Source organism: Triticum dicoccoides, chromosome 2A, assembly GCF_002162155.2.
Source record: "Triticum dicoccoides isolate Atlit2015 ecotype Zavitan chromosome 2A, WEW_v2.0, whole genome shotgun sequence".
Classification (NCBI taxonomy): Eukaryota; Viridiplantae; Streptophyta; class Magnoliopsida; order Poales; family Poaceae; genus Triticum; species Triticum dicoccoides.
Genome location: NC_041382.1, coordinates 722,949,810 through 722,967,037, shown reverse-complemented (window position 1 = coordinate 722,967,037; position 17,228 = coordinate 722,949,810). Strand labels below are relative to the sequence as shown.

General features: G+C 43.4%; 1 protein-coding gene and 1 long non-coding RNA gene across 3 annotated transcripts; both read left to right on the top strand.

Moving 5' to 3' along the window:
* Positions 1-6,560: 6,560 nt before the first annotated feature.
* LOC119356648 lies at positions 6,561-9,222 on the top strand. Its single transcript, XR_005172000.1, has 5 exons — positions 6,561-7,352; positions 7,433-7,608; positions 7,683-8,230; positions 8,310-8,483; positions 8,567-9,222. It is a non-coding gene; the product is annotated as an uncharacterized LOC119356648 (long non-coding RNA).
* Positions 9,223-9,978: 756 nt separating this feature from the next.
* LOC119356643 (G-type lectin S-receptor-like serine/threonine-protein kinase B120) lies at positions 9,979-16,388 on the top strand. Of its 2 annotated transcripts, XM_037623631.1 has the most exons (9): positions 9,986-10,295; positions 12,404-14,249; positions 14,638-14,736; positions 14,827-15,014; positions 15,093-15,306; positions 15,377-15,470; positions 15,562-15,615; positions 15,702-15,852; positions 15,926-16,388. In XM_037623631.1, the coding sequence occupies exons 2-9, from the start codon at positions 12,971-12,973 to the stop codon at positions 16,226-16,228; spliced, it is 2,382 nt and encodes a 793-aa protein (XP_037479528.1). In that variant the 5' UTR covers positions 9,986-10,295; positions 12,404-12,970; the 3' UTR covers positions 16,229-16,388. The 2 variants fall into 2 exon arrangements, with proteins under 2 accessions (XP_037479529.1, XP_037479528.1); XM_037623632.1 differs by lacking the exons at positions 15,702-15,852; positions 15,926-16,388 and having other exon boundaries at positions 9,979-10,295; positions 15,377-15,420; positions 15,518-15,615.
* The last annotated feature ends 840 nt before the right edge of the window (positions 16,389-17,228 follow it).

Below are 17,228 nucleotides of genomic sequence, written 5' to 3'. Positions count from 1 at the left end.
CCCCGGCCGGCCCCAGTTCCGGCCCGGCCACCGGCGACCGGCGACCTCGCCGGATCCGGCGCCCCCAACCCCGGCCGTCGCCGTCCTCGACTTCACCGGCGAGCCACGCCGCCGTCCTTGTTTTCCGTGCCCAGATCTGAATCGGGTGAACAGTAAACCCTAGAGGTGTTTTTTTCCCGTCCCAGGATTTTTCAGTCCATATGCTCCTGTTCGAGGCTCCGTAACTTTGCATCCGTAGCTCCGATCCATGCATATAGCATATCAAAATGTTCGCCTCGACGAGTGCATCATTTCATTCCATTGCATCATTTTCATTTGAGCTCATCTTGATGCCCGAAATGCTGTTCGAAGAGGCTTCATGAGTTAATTGTCAGATCTGCTAGTTCATCTTATACATTTGTCATTTTTGCCATGATTAATGTGTGCATGATATGCCTGTGAGTCCTTCATATGTTTTGTTAAGCATTTTGTCTTCTTTCCAGAGGTGCAACCCATGAATTTTTAGGATGTGTGTGGTGACTTGTGCAAGCTTGCAAAGTGAGGCACCCGGTAAATCTGTTTTCAGGGACTTGGTAGTTTTCACTAAGTCTGGGATTATTGAGTTCATGATGCCATATGTTCAGCTTGTTTTCTAGTGATCCGTGCCTCTTTTGAGGATGATCAGTAAAGGAGTTTTGTTAATCATGTTATGCTCTATCCATCCATGTCTTTCTTTGCAATTATGGAGCACACTAGCTTGAGTCAATCGAGCTCTACTTTTGCTTCGTGGTGAATCTGGGCAGATCGTCAACTCGTTTGCGATTTTGCCGATGTTATTTTAGTTGATCCGTGCATGCTATGCCATTGTTCTTGCCATGTATAGCTTGTATTTTGTGCCTTCTTTATGGATGTATGCTTGCCTTGCCATGACTTGCACCGTAGTGAGTGCATCGAGCTCGTTTACATGCCTTCGTGAGTTATATTTCAGCATGTCTCAGCTTTCACTAAATCTGAAAACTGATTGTGTTTGAGCTATGTTCGTGTGCTTGTTAGTATATTTTGTGATCCCTTTTGGCCCCAGGTCACCTTGGGACTTTTGTTAAGCTTGTTGAGTAGCTCCATGCCATGTTCTTACTTGTCTTAATCAGGTCATGTATCATGTTGTTTTTATGCTCCGGAGAGGGCTTCGTGATCTGAAATTTCAGACAAGTGTTAATTTCACTAAGTCTGAAATCTGTTTTGCATTTGCGCTTTTGACATGCTTGTTTGATCCTCATAATGGATGAATTGGCCGTAGCTCAGTGCTAGACTTTTGTTAAGCATCTTGTGTACATCCCTGCCATGCATTTTGTTGTCATGTTTGGGTGCTGTAGCATGTTCAACTCATTGCATTTAGATGCCTACTTGCTGTAAATCGCAGGTCGGTGTCATTTTTGAAACGCTTGCCATTTCCAAACCGTAACTCCGATTCCAGCGTTCTTTATATCATTTTCAAGCGATTTCATCTCATCTTTCCAGTGGCACTCTTGGAATTCCAAGTTTAGGCCAGGTTCATGCATTTCCTGTCATATCTTGCATTTTGCATCCCGCATCGCATCCCGCATAGCATATCATCATTTCATCATATTGCTTGGTCTTGCACATGGTTGATTGTATCCTTGTTGCTTGTTTGTCTTGTTTGGGTAGAGCTGGGAGACGAGTTCGCTAACGAGGAGCCCGTTGAGTTTGCTTTTGAGGATCCAGTCAACTCTGACAACTGTGCAGGCAAGATGATCATACCCTAGAAATCACTACTATCTTTGCTATGCTAGTTTGCTTGCTCTTGCTATGCCAATGCTATGATGCCTACCTTTTGCTTGTCAGCCTCCTAAATTGCCATGTCAACCTCTAACCCACCATGTCCTAGCAAACCGTTGATTGGCTATGTTACCGCTCTGCTCAGCCCCTCTTATAGCGTTGCTAGTTGCAGGTGAAGATTGGAGGCCGTTCCTTGTTGGAACATCTTTTATTTACTTGTTGGGATATCATTATATTGCTATGTTATCTTAATGCATCTATATACTTGGTAAAGGGTGGAAGGCTCGGCCTCTCGCCTAGTGTTTTGTTCCACTCTTGCCGCCCTAGTTTCCGTCATATCGGTGTTATGTTCCCGGATTTTGCGTTCCTTACGCGGTTGGATTATAATGGGAACCCCTTGATAGTTCGCCTTGATTAAAGCTTTTCCAGCAATGCCCAACCTTGGTCTTACCATTTGCCACCTAGCCTCTTTTCCCTCGGGTTTCCGGAGCCCGCGGGTCATCTTATTTAAACCCCCCGGGCCAGTGCTCCTCTGAGTGTTGGTCCAAACTAGAGTCATGTGCAGCGCCCCCTCGGGGAAACTCGAGGTTTGGTTTTAGTTGTATGGAGCGCTCATCTGAGTGTGCCCTGAGAAAGAGATATGTGCAGCTCCTATCGGGATTTGTTGGCACATTCGGGCGGTGTTGCTGGTCTTGTTTTAACCTGTCGAAGTGTCTTGAGTTACCGAGATACCGAGTCTGATCGGAACGTCTTGGGAGGAGGTATATTCCTTCGTTGACCGTGAGAGCTTGTCATGGGCTAAGTTGGGACTCCCCTGCAGGGATTAAACTTTCGAAAGTCGTGCCCGCGGTTATGGGTAGATGGAAATTTGTTAATGTCTGGTTGTAGATAACTTGAACCTTAATTAAATAAAATGAATCAACCGTGTGTGTTACCGTGATGGCCACTTCTCGGCGGAGTCCGGGAAGTGGACACGGTGTTGGAGTTATACTTGCGCAGGTTGTTCCTCTAGATTCTCGCTCGTGCTTTGCCTCCTCTTCTCGCTCTCTTTTGCGAATAAGTTAGCCACCACATATGCTAGTCGCTTGCTACAGCTCCACTTATATTCGCCTTACCCTTCCTATAAGCTCAAATAGTCTTGATCGCGAGGGTGCGAGATTGCTGAGTCCCTGTGGCTCACAGATACTATAACTCCAGATGCAGGTCCAGGTGATTCCGCTCCAGGTGAAGAGTACGAGCTCAAGTGAGAGTTCGACGAGGACTCTCAGTGTTACTACGTGTATTTTCCTGATGATCAGTAGTGGTGCCCAGTTGGGGGTGATTGGGACCGTTGTCGCATGTTGGCTTTTCTTCTATTTTGGCGCCGTAGTCGGGCCATGAGTGTTTTGGATGATGTAATATTATTTTTGTACTTGATTGACGTGGCGAGTGTAAGCCAACTATGTTCTCCCCTTTTATTATTACATTACATGGGATGTTTGTGAAGATTGCCTAACTTGCGACATATGCCTTCAATGCGATTATGTCTCTAAGTCGTGCCTCGACACGTGGGAGCTATAGTCGCATCGAGGGTGTTACAGCCGGCAACTGAGATTCTCGGCTGGAAAAGGAGCAAATATTATAGACCTATTCTACACAGCTCCAAAAGTCCAGCAACTTCACGGAAGACATTTTCAGAATATATAAAAAAATACTCAGCGGAAGAGATTCACCAGGGGGGCCACACCCTGCCCACGAGGGTGGGGGCGCGCCCTACCCCCTGGGCGCGTCCCCCTACCTCGTGGGCCCCCTGGTGGCCCTCCGGTGGTCATCTTCTGCTATATGAAGTCTTTCGATGGGAAAAAAAATAAGAAGTCATCTTCTTGGACGAAACTCCGCCGCCACGAGGCGGAACCTTGGCGGATCCAATCTAGGGCTTCGGCAGAGCTGTTCTGCCAGGGAAACTTCCCTCCCAGAGGGGGAAATCATCGCCATTGTCATCACCAACGCTCCTCTCATCGGGAGAGGGCAATCTCCATCAACATCTTCATCAGCACCATCTCCTCTGAAAACCCTAGTTCATCTCTTGTATCCAATTCTTGTCTCCAAGTCCGGGATTGGTGCTAGTAGGTTGCTAGTAGTGTTAATTACTCCTTGTAGTTGATGCTAGTTGGTTTATCTGGTGGAAGATCATATGTTCAGATCCTATATGCATATTAATACCCCTCTGATTATGAACATGTTTATGCATTGTGAGTAGTTACGTTTGTTCCTGAGGACATGGGAGAAGTCTTGCTATTAGTAGTCATGTGAATTTGGTATTCGTTTGATATTTTGATGAGATGTATGTTGTCATCCCTCTAGTGGTGTCATGTGAACGTCGACTACATGACACTTCACCATTATTTGGGCCTAGAGGAAGGCATTGGGAAGTAATAAGTAGATGATGGGTTGCTAGAGTGACAGAAGCTTAAACCCTAGTTTATGCGTTGCTTCGTAAGGGGCTGATTTGGATCCATATGTTTCATGCTATGGTTAGGTTTACCTTAATCCTTTTGTTGTAGTTGCGGATGCTTGCAATAGAGGTTAATCATAAGTGGGATGCTTGTCCAAGTAAGGACAGTACCCAAGCACCGGTCCACCCACATACCAAATTATCAAAGTACCGAACGCGAATCATATAAGCGTGATGAAAACTAGCTTGATGATATTCCCATGTGTCCTCGGGAGCGCTTTTCTCTTTATAAGAGTTTGTCCAGGCTTGTTCTTTGCTACAAAAAGGATTGGGCCACCTTGCTGCACTTTATTTACTTTTGTTACTTGTTGCTCGTTACAAATTATCCTATCACAAAACTATCTGTTACCATTTATTTCAGTACTTGCAGAGAATACCTTGTTGGAAACCACTTATCATTTCCTTCTGCTCCTCGTTGGGTTTGACACTTTTACTTATCGAAAGGACTATGATAGATCCCCTATACTTGTGGGTCATCAGCTGGCTCTGCCTTTACCCGGCCGCCGCGCCCACTTTGACCCGCTAGCTCCGCCCCCCTGCTCACTGCGCCGGGGAGATGCGGGGCGGGCTGGAGACGCCAGGCGAGGGAGGCGTCGGGGCTGCATCTGGCAGCACGAGCTGTGTGCGGTAGGTGGTGGAAGGAAAAGGAGAGGAGAGAGGGGAGAGAAAAGAAAGAAAGGGGGGAGAGGAGAGAGAGGGGCTGCCAAGTGGGCCTGCGCATGCAAAAGGCAATTGCCGGCGTCCCCAGCTTCCCCCCAGGGGGCTGGGTGTGGGGTGGGCGTGCCGGCGGGAATTATCACCAAAACCTGTGCAAAACGACGTGTTGGGGGCCTGGCTGAGACGTTTTTTTACTGTCGGTGCTAAAAAAGGGCTTGGGGCGTCCTGGAGGCCCTAGTGGAGATGCTCTAATGTGCGTCTCCTGCGCCTCATCTTCCACGCCCTCCTCTCCCGAGGCCGGCAGTAGCACACGACTGGCACCTCATCGCGCCGCCGTGGTCACCCTCCCCTGCCCGAAAATATATATTAGAGCATATGCATCCAAGTCCTCTCTATCTAGCCATCCATTTCCGCATCGCGGTTCGTGCAAATACATTTCTCTTTTTTGTTTCTCCTACATAAAATATATCTTGAAGTTCAAACCTATGCAGCGTGGCAACGCTTTCTAAGCAGAATCTAGGATAAATCTTTCAGATTTTTTTGTCAAATATAAATATACAAAATACGTTTTATTTGATTAAAAATAATATTTTTAGTATTTATCTCGGACAAAAAATTCTAAAAGATTTATCCTAGATTCTAGCTAGAACGCTTTGCCACGTTGCATAGGTTTGAACTTCAAGATATGTTCTATATGGAAGAATCAAAAAAGAGAAAATTTCATATAGAAAGGTAGTTGCGTCGCACGGATCTTAAAGCGATATTGGAGAGCTAAGATAGCAGGACCGGGGTGCAAGTGCTCTAAAAATCCTCGTCCCTCCCCTGCCGCCTCCAGCTGCAATGGCTCGTGCCGCGTTCAGCGTCCCCGGTGTTCGTCCCACCAGATATCTAGGTTCGATAGCCAAGCCAACCTCCAAACCGCCGCGAGCTACCCGACGGACTGTACATTACTTGTGAACCCTTGCTTGTTGCCATAGAAGGGCAAGGATGCTGGATGTTGAGATCTCAATTCTGGATATTTCTGGCAGTGTGGTGTTAGTTAGGGGTTGTTTGGTTTTTAGCCACATATTGCCATACTTTGCCACAGCTCATCTTAGGCAAATTTGATCAAGTTAGATGGGTGTTTGGTTCTAGCCACACCTAAGGCAAGAATTTTTTTTATGAGCAGTGAACCCCACATGTCATAAACACAAAAAGTGTGGCAAGATTCCCTTAAGTAAGCCAAAGTGTGGCTAACAATTTAAGCAACTCAAGTTAAGCAAGTGTGGCAAAAATAATGTGGCAACATAAAGCAAACATAGTCACAATCCAAACAACCCCTTAGTTTGCCTGGTTGCCGTGCAAGTCCAAGTCCCCGGACCGCCATGGCACATATTTCTTCATGACGACTGTGGCGGTCGCCGGGCGATGTCTGCAAACCTCGGGACAGGTCAGTTTCTCTGTGCTTGATGCAGTCAGGCAACACAGCCAATAATGTAGCCCGTGAGATATTGGCAATTTGTTGATCTTCAATTCCTCACGGAGACCACCCGCAATGCCTTTCCTATCACATCTAGGACTAGGAGGACGTATTGGATATAAAAACTCATGTTAATGTGACCGGCCACATCAGTCAGGAATACCAAATCTCCGAGCCGTGTTGGGCTTTCTACCTTAGTGTGTTTGAACCCTCCAAGCTACCAGTCCCAAGCATCTGCATCCCATCTTATTGCCTTGCTCTTCACAAGCATATGTAGAAGAAGGCCTAACTAATGGGCATGACTCCCCTCCCAGTTTTTGTCCTCCTGTTATTGATTTGTTTCTGCAAGTTCGATGATCGCCTAACACCGGCAAAGCCACTCTCACCCGGTGACAAGCTCGTCTCAAATGGTGTCATCTTTGCTCTTGGCTTCTTCTCCCTGACAAACTCAACTTCAAACTCATACATCGGCATATGGTACCACCACATCCCCGAGCCAACATACGTGTGGGTCGCAAACCGCGATAACCCCATCGCCAGCAGTTCTCATGCTAAGTTGGTTCAAATTTCACCATTTTACCTAGTAGACATTTAAATACTCGTGAGCTTATATGCTTGTTTGGTGACCTCAGACGATCTTACACTAAATACAACTTCTCCCTGGTATTTTTATTTATTGTAGCTCACTCCGTGTTTGGTGAGAAGATACATTGTCACATCCAATATATACTCCTAGTTTTTTACTCTGCCTTTTGCACCTCTCCTTGTCAACATAATCAAAAGTTGACCTGGATATATATGCATGCTTCTTCAATCTACTTTTTTTTCTGTTAATTATTATCTCCATTGTATATACTTTTGCAGTGAGCAAAAAGAAGACTGGTGCGCTGAAGATTGCACTCCCAGTCTTGTCAATTCTATCATTACTTGTGTGCATTTGTCTTGTCTGGATATGCAAGTCAAGAGGTTGGCAATATTCGATTGTGCAGCCAAATACATCGATGTTAATACATTAGTGTTTAACATATTGATCTTAATTACTGAAGGCAAGCTCCAAACAAAGGCATCCATCGATATCTTGATTGAGGGACAATTGGGCAATTATGATGAACCATGCGATCAGAAATTTCTGTGGATTAGATTCAAAGACATTGTCCCTGCTACAAACGGTTTCTCTGATTCCAATTTGCTTGGAAAAGGTGGCTTTGGCATAGTATACAAGGTACTGTAGATTTCACTTTGACAATTAGAGTAGCGAAGGACATTCCTTCATTATTAATCTGAACAACCTCGTAGGGAACGCTGGAAAGTGGCATGGAGGTTGCTGTTAAAAGGCTTACCAAGTATTCTGAACAAGGAATAGAGCATTTTAGAAATGAAGTAGTTCTCATAGCAAAACTGCAGCATAGAAACTTAGTTAGACTTCTTGGTTCCTGCATCCGTGGAGATAAGAGGCTGCTTATTTATGAATACTTACCCAACAAAAGCTTAGACTACTTCCTTTTTGGTATGTCCTGATCACTTAGAATGATTCTTGTGCTGACCAAAGGAGCATGCCCGATGTTACGACTAACATAGCTTTACAAAATTTGTTCTTGTCATGCAGATGATACTAAAAAATCTATGCTTGATTGGCCAACAAGGTTTAGCATAATCAAAGGGATAGCCAGAGGACTTCTGTACCTCCACTATGATTCAAGAATGACGATAATTCACAGAGATCTCAAAACAAGCAACATATTGTTGGATGTGGAGATGAGACCCAAAATATCAGATTTTGGCATGGCAAGGATCTTTGGTGACAGCCATCAACAAGCAAATACTAGACATGTTGTCAGAACATAGTGAGTAATAACTCCTGCACTAAACTAATAATGCTTAAAAAACCATTTATGTGCTTCAACTAATTATACTTTTGGGCAGTTGTGAAGCAATTTAAACAGTGGCTATATGTCGCCTGAATATGTGATGGAAGGCATTTTTTCTATCAAGTCCGATGCGTATAGCTACGGTGTCTTGTTGCTGGAGATTGTAAGTGGGTTAAAGATCAGTTCGCCCCATCACCTTATAATGGATTTTCCAAACCTTATAGACTACGTAAGTGCTGCTAAATGCTTCAAATTTGTATCACTCGAGTATAACATAGTGAATATGTTTATGAATCCTCGACCTTGTTTCAGGCATGGAACTCCCTGAAAGAAGGAAAATCAAGGGATTTCCTGGACACGATGCTTCTGAAGAGCTGTTCACTGCATCAAGTGTCTTTGTGCATCCATGTTGGCCTTTTGTGTGTCCAAGGCTGCCTAAGTGCCAGGCCACTAATGTCGTTAGTCGTGTCTATGCTGGACAACAAGGCCATGCCACTCACAACACCAGAGCAGCTGTTATATTCCGTCGGGAGGAAGCATGATGCAGAAGAGGCAACGGAGAACTCTGTTAACAACGCAAGACTGACAACATTAGCAGGGCGCTAGATGCTTATGATTCCTTGCAGTGAGGTAACCTGAGTGCCCTGGAACATCAAAGGGAAGCAGATTATGATTGACTGCCAAGTGGGTTTCAGTGGCCAGCTGCAGGTGGAGAATCCTCTTCCCCTTTGGCGCCCTCATCCGATGGTTAAATTAAAATTAGTATTGATGCTATATTTGATCCATTGGCTTATAAATCTTATTGTGGTCGGCATGTTCTTGCTGCTTGAGATCAACTACTGGGATCCATGACTGTTTTGCCGGACGTGTCAAAAGGGAGGGAAATGAGGTTGCAATTATTACAACTTTGTAGAATATAGTTGATCAGGTATTCATGTTCAATGATTGTGTTGAATCCTGGTGTCGAAACTAACTGGCTTTCTAAAAAAGCTAATTGTTCGAGATTGTAATAATCTTTTGATCAATTAATAATCTCTATTGCCTAAGAGGGTATGTGTATAAAACGCTTCGTGAGAAAAGGGCAAAGGTGATTGTGAAAACCTAGCCGGGGGCAGGCGTCTCCTGGTCTGTATCGATGACTTTTCGAAGGCTACTTCTAGTCTTCTACATGCTCCTGAGTTTCGAAAAAGTTTGCATCGGCAAGGCGAATGCCTAGAGGTGGCATCAAGCTATGCTCATGGGTGCACCGCCAATGAATGCGAGGAAGAAGATGTTGGCACCCTTGACTCTTTGAGTGTAATCTTATTTTTCTGCATGGGTGTGTTTGTAAGGTCCTGTGAATCTTAATAGTATATGACCTTAGCCCTTTTCGCAAAACAAAACAAAAGTGGCCATAATAATTTTGCTACCTGAGTAATTAAAATCCTCAGTTCAAAATATCGAATTTTCTTTTACACCAGTCGATTTTTTTAACTCAAATAACTTTTTTTTGAGGTAATGAACTCAAATAGCTATTCATTATTTCCAGAGGACAAAAAAAAACTATCCGTCCCTTGGGCTTTTTGTACTGTGTGCAATTTCGAGGGCTATGATGATGCATGAGGCAGTGTGGGCCGCGCGTTAATGCGTAGCCCACAGATGGTTATGCAAATCGGGCTAACACAAAAATGGAGAAGGGGCAGGCCGAAGGCCCACACCAGAACCCATTGGCTTTGTCGCGTACCGTCATGCCCCGCTGGCCACCGCCGCCGTCGCCGGCGGCGGCGGCGGCTCGGCCCGCCGTTGCCTTCCCTCCCTCACCTTCCTCTCCAAGGTGTATCAGGCCGGCGCTTCGTCGCGCCATCGTGTTCACACCCCGCTGATTCCACTTTCCCCCCGCCGTGCGCCATCGCCAGCAGCAATGGGCCCGCCATGCTTACAGCGTTCCTTCGGCAGAGATGTATCCCCAATGGCAATAATCTCTCGGGATGGTGCACCATCTGCCCCTACGCCGTCGGCGTGTCGCCACGAGCTACCCTGCCGGAGCTCCGCCTGACTGACGGTGACCCATTTCTTCTCATATCCCCTTTCTTCTTCTTTGCAATGCTCCCTCCGTTTCATATTACTTCGCATATTAATTACAGTATGTCTTAAGTCAAACTTTGTAGTAAAATTCAAGTAAATTTAGATTAAAACATGCCAACATCTACAATACAAAATAGAAACAATATGAAAAACATGTATTCCACGGTGGATCTATGATATTCGTTTAGTATTGTGAATGTTGATATTTTTTCTGTAATCTTGGTCAAACTAATTATTGAAGTGATATGAATCGGAGGGAGGGAGTACTTAATTTCTATTCAAATCTTATGGAATAGAGTACCGGTATTTTACTGGAATCCATACATAAATTGTATTTCCTTTTTATTTCAGACCTCTTTTCTTGGACAATCTGAACATGGTGACCGGCTGTACTGGCTATCTTAAATTTCATGTAGTAACCATAGAATTTGTGCCTTTTGTTTTGTTAGAAGAGTCAAATGGCCAAATATACAGGCAAATACCGTCCCCTGTTCACATGTGTGGGTCCTAAATTTAATGTCCTGAACAAAAAAATGCATAGGAGCTCTTAGGTGCCTGTGAACCCTATATGAATAGTAAAATAAAAAAATGCCAGGAAAATTTAAAAAACTCTGAAAATTTGGGGTATCAAACCTGGTCGGTCATTCTACTCACGTGCGAAGTTTCCTGAAGAAATGACATCAGTGGTATTCCTAGCCAAGAAAATGCAATCCGACCTATGATTCATTCATACAGTTTTTTTGTACAATCGAAATTTTTGACTTACGGCTGAGAATACCACGGATGTCCATTTCTTCATGAAGCTTCACACGGAAGTAGAATGATCAGGCAGGTTTGATACCCGAAAATTCAGATTTTTTTCCTGGTATTTTTTTATTTTACTATTCATATAGGGTTCACGGGCACCCAAGAGCTCCAAATCCGTGTCCGCAAGGGGTCTAGTTGTGAAATTACTAAGGGCATCTCCAACAGTTGTGAGATATGTATTGGTAAATTTGCCACCTAAGACATAGTGATGATGTGGCATGTATTAAATGTGGAGAGAGAGCAAAGTTGTATGTAGATTAACCAACAACCTTTGCACAAGCTCCAAGATGAAATAGAGAGCAATCACATTTATTGTCTCACCATCTATTGGATAGCTTACATACAACCCATTGGAGTAGTTGTATGATAGCTTGTTGGTTGATGACATGGACATTTTACCAACAAGACTAACATACAACCTGTTGGAGATGCCCTAACTCCATCAGTCTATCTAAAGCAATTACCGTGTTAGCATGCCCCAAACCATACTAGTACTGGTAGGCATTTGTTTTTGTTTACGTGAATCGAGTGTGTTAACTGGTGAGGTAATTCATTTGTCTGGCTAAGCTCCAAAATTTTCTATACATAACTCCGTGGGTAATATTGAGAAAAAAAATCGGTGCACATGTCCCCTAGGAGATTTGTACTCCTTCCGGTCCTTTTTACGCTGCATATTAGGTTTGACTGAAGTCAAACTTTATAAAGTTTGGTCAAGTTTGTAGAGAAAAATGTATCAACAGTTCTAATACCAAATCAATATCATTACATGCATTGTACTCCCTCCATTCCTAAATATAGGTCTTTCTAGATATTTCAATAAGTGACTACATACGGAGCAAAATGAGTGAATCTACACTCTAAAATATGTCTATATACATCTGTATGTGGTAGTCCATTTGAAATCTCTAAAAAGACTTATATTTAGAAATGGAGGGTGTAGAATATATTTTTATATTATATTTATTTGGTATTGAAGATGTTGACATTTTTCAATATGAAGTTTGTCAAAGTTTACAAAGTTTGACTTGAGACAAATCTAAAATGTGAACTAAAAAGGAACAAAGGGAGTACTGGATTTGACAAACAGTCAATATTGTGAGTGGCACATGTATTTTTTGCTTAATGACGTGACCAGTCAAGCTAATCTAAAATATATTTTCTTATATGCAAATGGACCTAACATTATATTTTGATGCCCGGCTTTTGGGAATGCATGATGCTTTGCAAATGGCACAATCTGTAATGGTAATTTCCTTGCAATGGTTGATATAAGTGCAGGAAAGAGAAAGATGGAGAAAACTGAGGCATTGACTTGGAGCGTTGGGAGTTATGACTGGCCCATTCGTCCACATACCCTGTGTGAACGTGCGACCCACTGGTGAATACATAGTAGAGTATTTTCTTCTAGCAATACGTAGCAAGCACTCATCCCTGAACCGAATCATAAAGTTATCAGCACGGTTGATAGACGTGCAGCCACTCATTCTCGGGAGTACTAAGCCCACGCTTTCATATGCAAGAGCAACTGTGCAAAGAATTGTAGCCCACGAGATATTTCTTGATGGGCAATTCCCGACGGCGACCGGCAAACAATGCTGAATAATCCTCGCTCTTGCACCTTGTGTGGTCCTAGAATCATCAACGTTCCGGGCAAAGCTGGACACTCATACTCCTGCAAATGTGATGACTGATGAGCTTATCTTGAACAAAAACCACACAAAAAGTCAGAGCAGCATTAGATCGTCCAAGGCTCCAAGCATCTTCATAACATCCTCCTTCTCCTTTCATTGCCTCCATATGAAAACATCTCCTTCCATTTGATCACAGGCATATGTGAAAGAAGGTATGACTCCCCTCCCAGTTTTTGTCCTCCTGTCATTGGTTTGTTTCTGCAAATCGGATGACCGCCTTACTCCCGCAAAACCGCTCAATGCCGGCGACAAGCTCGTTTCGAGCGGCGGCGTCTTTGCTCTTGGCTTCTTCACCCCGGCAAACTCAACTGCGGACTCGTACATCGGCATATGGTACAACAAGATCCCCGAGCGCACTTATGTTTGGGTTGCTAACCGCGACAACCCGATCAAGAATGGTTCTTCTGGGAAGCTGGTTGTGAGCAGTAACTCTGACCTCGTCTTGTCTGACTCCCAAGGCCATACTCTCTGGACAACCACAAACAACTTCACATCCGCAACCACGGGAACTGCTGCTATACTGTTGGACCCCGGAAACTTGGTCATCCGGTTGCCGAACGGCACAGACATATGGCAGAGCTTCCATTACCCGACCGACACCGCCCTCCCTGACATGGTTTTACCACTGAGCACAAATGATGGTATCTTGAGGCGCCTCGTTGCTTGGAGGGGCCCTGATGACCCGGCCTCCAGCGACTACTCCATGGGTGGTGACTCCAGCTCAGACCTCCAGGTTGTCATCTGGAATGGGACGAGACCATATTGGCGCAGATCTGCGTGGGATGGGTCATTGGTCTCTGCCCTGTATCAAAGCATTACTGGCTTCATCGTAACTGAAACAATTGTTGACAGAGGGGGTGAGTTATACATGACATTCACCGTCTCCGAGGGATCACCAAGCATGCGCATGATGCTGGACTACAAGGGCACTTTTAAATTTCTGGTGTGGAACAGCAACTCATCATCATGGGAGGCTTTCATAGAGCATCCTAGTCCTATCTGTGAACGCTATGCGTATTGCGGACCATTTGGCTACTGTGATGCCACTGAAACAGTTCCGAAATGCAACTGCCTCAGTGGGTTTGAGCCTGATGGCGTTAACTTCTCCAAAGGGTGTCGGAGAAAGGAGGATCTGAAATGTGGTAAAGACAATAATTTCTCGACCCTGAGAGGTATGAAGACACCTGACAAGTTCTTGTATGTCAAGAACAGAAGCTTTGACCAATGCACAGAAGAGTGCAGTCGCAATTGCTCTTGTTCCGCATATGCTTATGCTAACCTGAAAAATGAAAGGGCTTATGCTAACCTGAAAAATGGAAGTGGGGATGCGGACCAGTCAAGGTGCTTAATTTGGTTGGGAGGACTTGTCGACACGGGGAAATGTCATGATGGTGGTGGTGAGAACCTGTACCTCCGCCTTGCCAGTTCAACAGGTATATATCTTTCCTTCTGCACTTATTGGTTATATCTTGTATGGTTTGATCAACGGTATATCTGTACCTCCGTCTTGCCAGTTCAATAGGTATTACCCTTTATGTTGAATTTTAGATGTGGTTAGGATGACATACCAATCAGGACAACTGCAAAACTTGCAAGAAATGCATGTTAAATCTTGAAAGCATCATCCTCTTGCTGGACTATATTTCTAGCTTTTTACAAAGAGAGCAAGTTGTCGAAGATTGTACTCCCTGTAATGGCTAGATGTGGTTAGGAAACTTAGGATGGCATAATAATTACAACAAACACAACACTTGCAAGTAGTGCATATTAAATTTTGAAAGCATCATTCTCTTGCTGGACTATACCTTTGGCTTTCTGCAGTTGACAAGGAGAGTAATGTATTGAAGATTATACTCCCAATAGTGGCTGGTCTGCTGATACTCGCATCCATCTGCCTTGTGTGGATATGCAAGTCAAGAGGTATAACAAGATTTACTTCACTTTTTAGGATGCAAGTTTTATGAGCTATTCGTAAAAGATACTCATACTAGTTATTCCTGTCGGTGTCAGGTAAACGACGAATCAAGGAGATTAAGAACAAACATACACGACAGCACTTGCAAAATTCTAAGTTGAACGAACTTGAGAATGAAAGTATAGACCTTCCATATATTTGCTTTGAAGACATTGTTACTGCAATAGACAATTTCTCAGACTACAAAATGCTTGGGAAAGGTGGCTTTGGAAAAGTTTACAAGGTAACAAGAAATTTTAGTCTCATTATTGATAACACTTTTTGCCTTTTTCTTTTGCTCAAGGATGGTGTGTTTGTGTAGGGACTATTAGAAGGTGGTGGTAAGGAAGTTGCTGTCAAAAGGCTTAGTAAAAGTTCCGGCCAAGGGGCCGACGAGTTCAGAAATGAAGTTGTTCTAATTGCCAAATTACAGCATAGAAACTTAGTTAGACTTCTTGGTTACTGCACTCATGAAGATGAAAAGTTATCGATATATGAATACTTACCTAACAAAAGCTTGGATGCCTTCCTTTTTGGTATGTTCTAACTTATGGTCACGTCTCACACAACATTATGTGATGATCGTTAATGTTTTTTTTTTGCAAGATGCAACAAGAAATTCTGTGCTTGATTGGCTTACCCGGTTCAAGGTAATTAAAGGGATAGCGAGAGGTCTTCTTTATCTCCACCAAGATTCAAGGTTAACAATAATTCATAGGGATCTCAAAGCAAGCAATATCTTGTTAGATGCAGAAATGAACCCTAAAATATCAGATTTTTGGTATGGCAAGGATATTTGAAGGAAATGAGCAACAAGCGAACACTATCCGCGTTGTTGGGACATGGTAAGTAATATATGCACCCGCTAAGGCTTAACATGCTAATTTTTTACAGCTTAACTAATTCAAGTTTCGTGGAATGATTAAAACAGTGGTTACATGTCTCCTGAATATGCAATGGAAGGTTCCTCTTCTGTCAAGTCTGACACATATAGCTTTGGCGTTCTATTGTTGGAGATTGTAAGCGGGTCAAAGATCAGTTCATCCCATTTCATGACGGACTTTACAAACCTTATAGCTTACGTAAGTAAACTAAAATGCTCTAACATTCAACAACTCAAACAATCATACTAACTTAAGGATTTAATTGGTTTAGGCCTGGAGCTTATGGAAAGATGGAAATGCAAGAGAATTGGTGGACTCGTCCATTGTGGAGAACTGTCCACTTCATGAAGTTCTACGATGTATTCATATAGGTCTCTTGTGTGTTCAAGACAATCCAAGTGCCAGGCCGCTCATGTCATCCACTGTGTTCATGCTAGAAAATGAAACGGCCCCGCTTCCTACTCCGAAGGAGCCTCTATACTTTAGGCAACGATATGATGAGGTTGAAGACCAAAGAGATACCATGGGAATAACCCTGAATAAGATGACTATCACTGTGCAAGAGGGGCGTTAGATGTTTAATTCATTGTTCTCCTTTTTTGTAAACTTCTCTAGTTTGTATAGGTGAACAGTTCAGCAATTCATATTCCTATGGATAAATAAATAATCCATTGAGTGCATTGTAATCCTGGTCGTGGGTTATTTTCATAGATGGTTTCCATGTGTGGAATTTACGTATTTTGCTCATATGTTCCTCACCTTGTCAAGTGGAGGAGGCTACCTGATTTATTTTGTCTGTATCCAGCTTCCTCGGTTAGTCAATGGTCTGAAGCTCTGAATTGCTAATTTGGTAAAAAGGCTGCTAGTAATTATATGTTCGATTTTAGCTGGCATCTTACTGTGAAATCCATTTTTTTTATGTTATGTTGCTATTGGCAAGTGAGATTGGTGTACACGCCCGAATTCTGACAATAATCTTTTATTTATTCAGATGAGTGGGCAAAACTTCAGGTATGGAAAACTTCTGAAAGTTCAGGTTCGACCTGAACAGAAAAGTAAGAAAAAAGTGGGGCTTCTGTGAATCTCTCAGTATCTATCAGAAAGGTAGAAAGGTCATTTCAAGTGATCTTGAACCGGTAAGACCAGAATAAATTGCCAGCCTAACTTATCCCTAATCATATATATTTCCTCTGAAGTTTCAGACATCACAATAAAAAAAAAATTTAGCCACTACATCTGCACCACCTCTTTCATAGTTTCATCATTGAGATAGTATTGTTTACGTTTCAAAACAGTAATCTTGAAGTGTGCATGCATACTGTCAATTGTGATGGCCTGGTAAGTTCAGGATTTTTTTTCTTTTCAAAAGACAGGTCTTCAGTATATCCATGGTGCTGCCGGAGAATCAAGATAAAGGTGCTGAATTTGACTTTGGGTCTCCTCACGATCTGAAGTTGTTGAACATTGTCTTTCATGTTGCTTTATGAGTTCGACCATTACACCAACTTAGGGTGTTTGAGCTGCATGGTGGTTGCTTTCATTGAAGTTGAAAACAGAGTTAAACTCCCCCGCAA

Excerpts from the sequence above, each read along its gene's own strand:
- LOC119356643 (XM_037623631.1), top strand. The coding sequence starts at position 12,971 with ATGACTCCCCTCCCAGTTTTTGTCCTCCTGTCATTGGTTTGTTTCTGC. Across the intron at positions 15,471-15,561 it reads TATCTCCACCAAGATTCAAG|GATATTTGAAGGAAATGAGC; the intron begins GTTAACAATAAT and ends TGGTATGGCAAG. Across the intron at positions 15,616-15,701 it reads ATCCGCGTTGTTGGGACATG|TGGTTACATGTCTCCTGAAT; the intron begins GTAAGTAATATA and ends TGATTAAAACAG.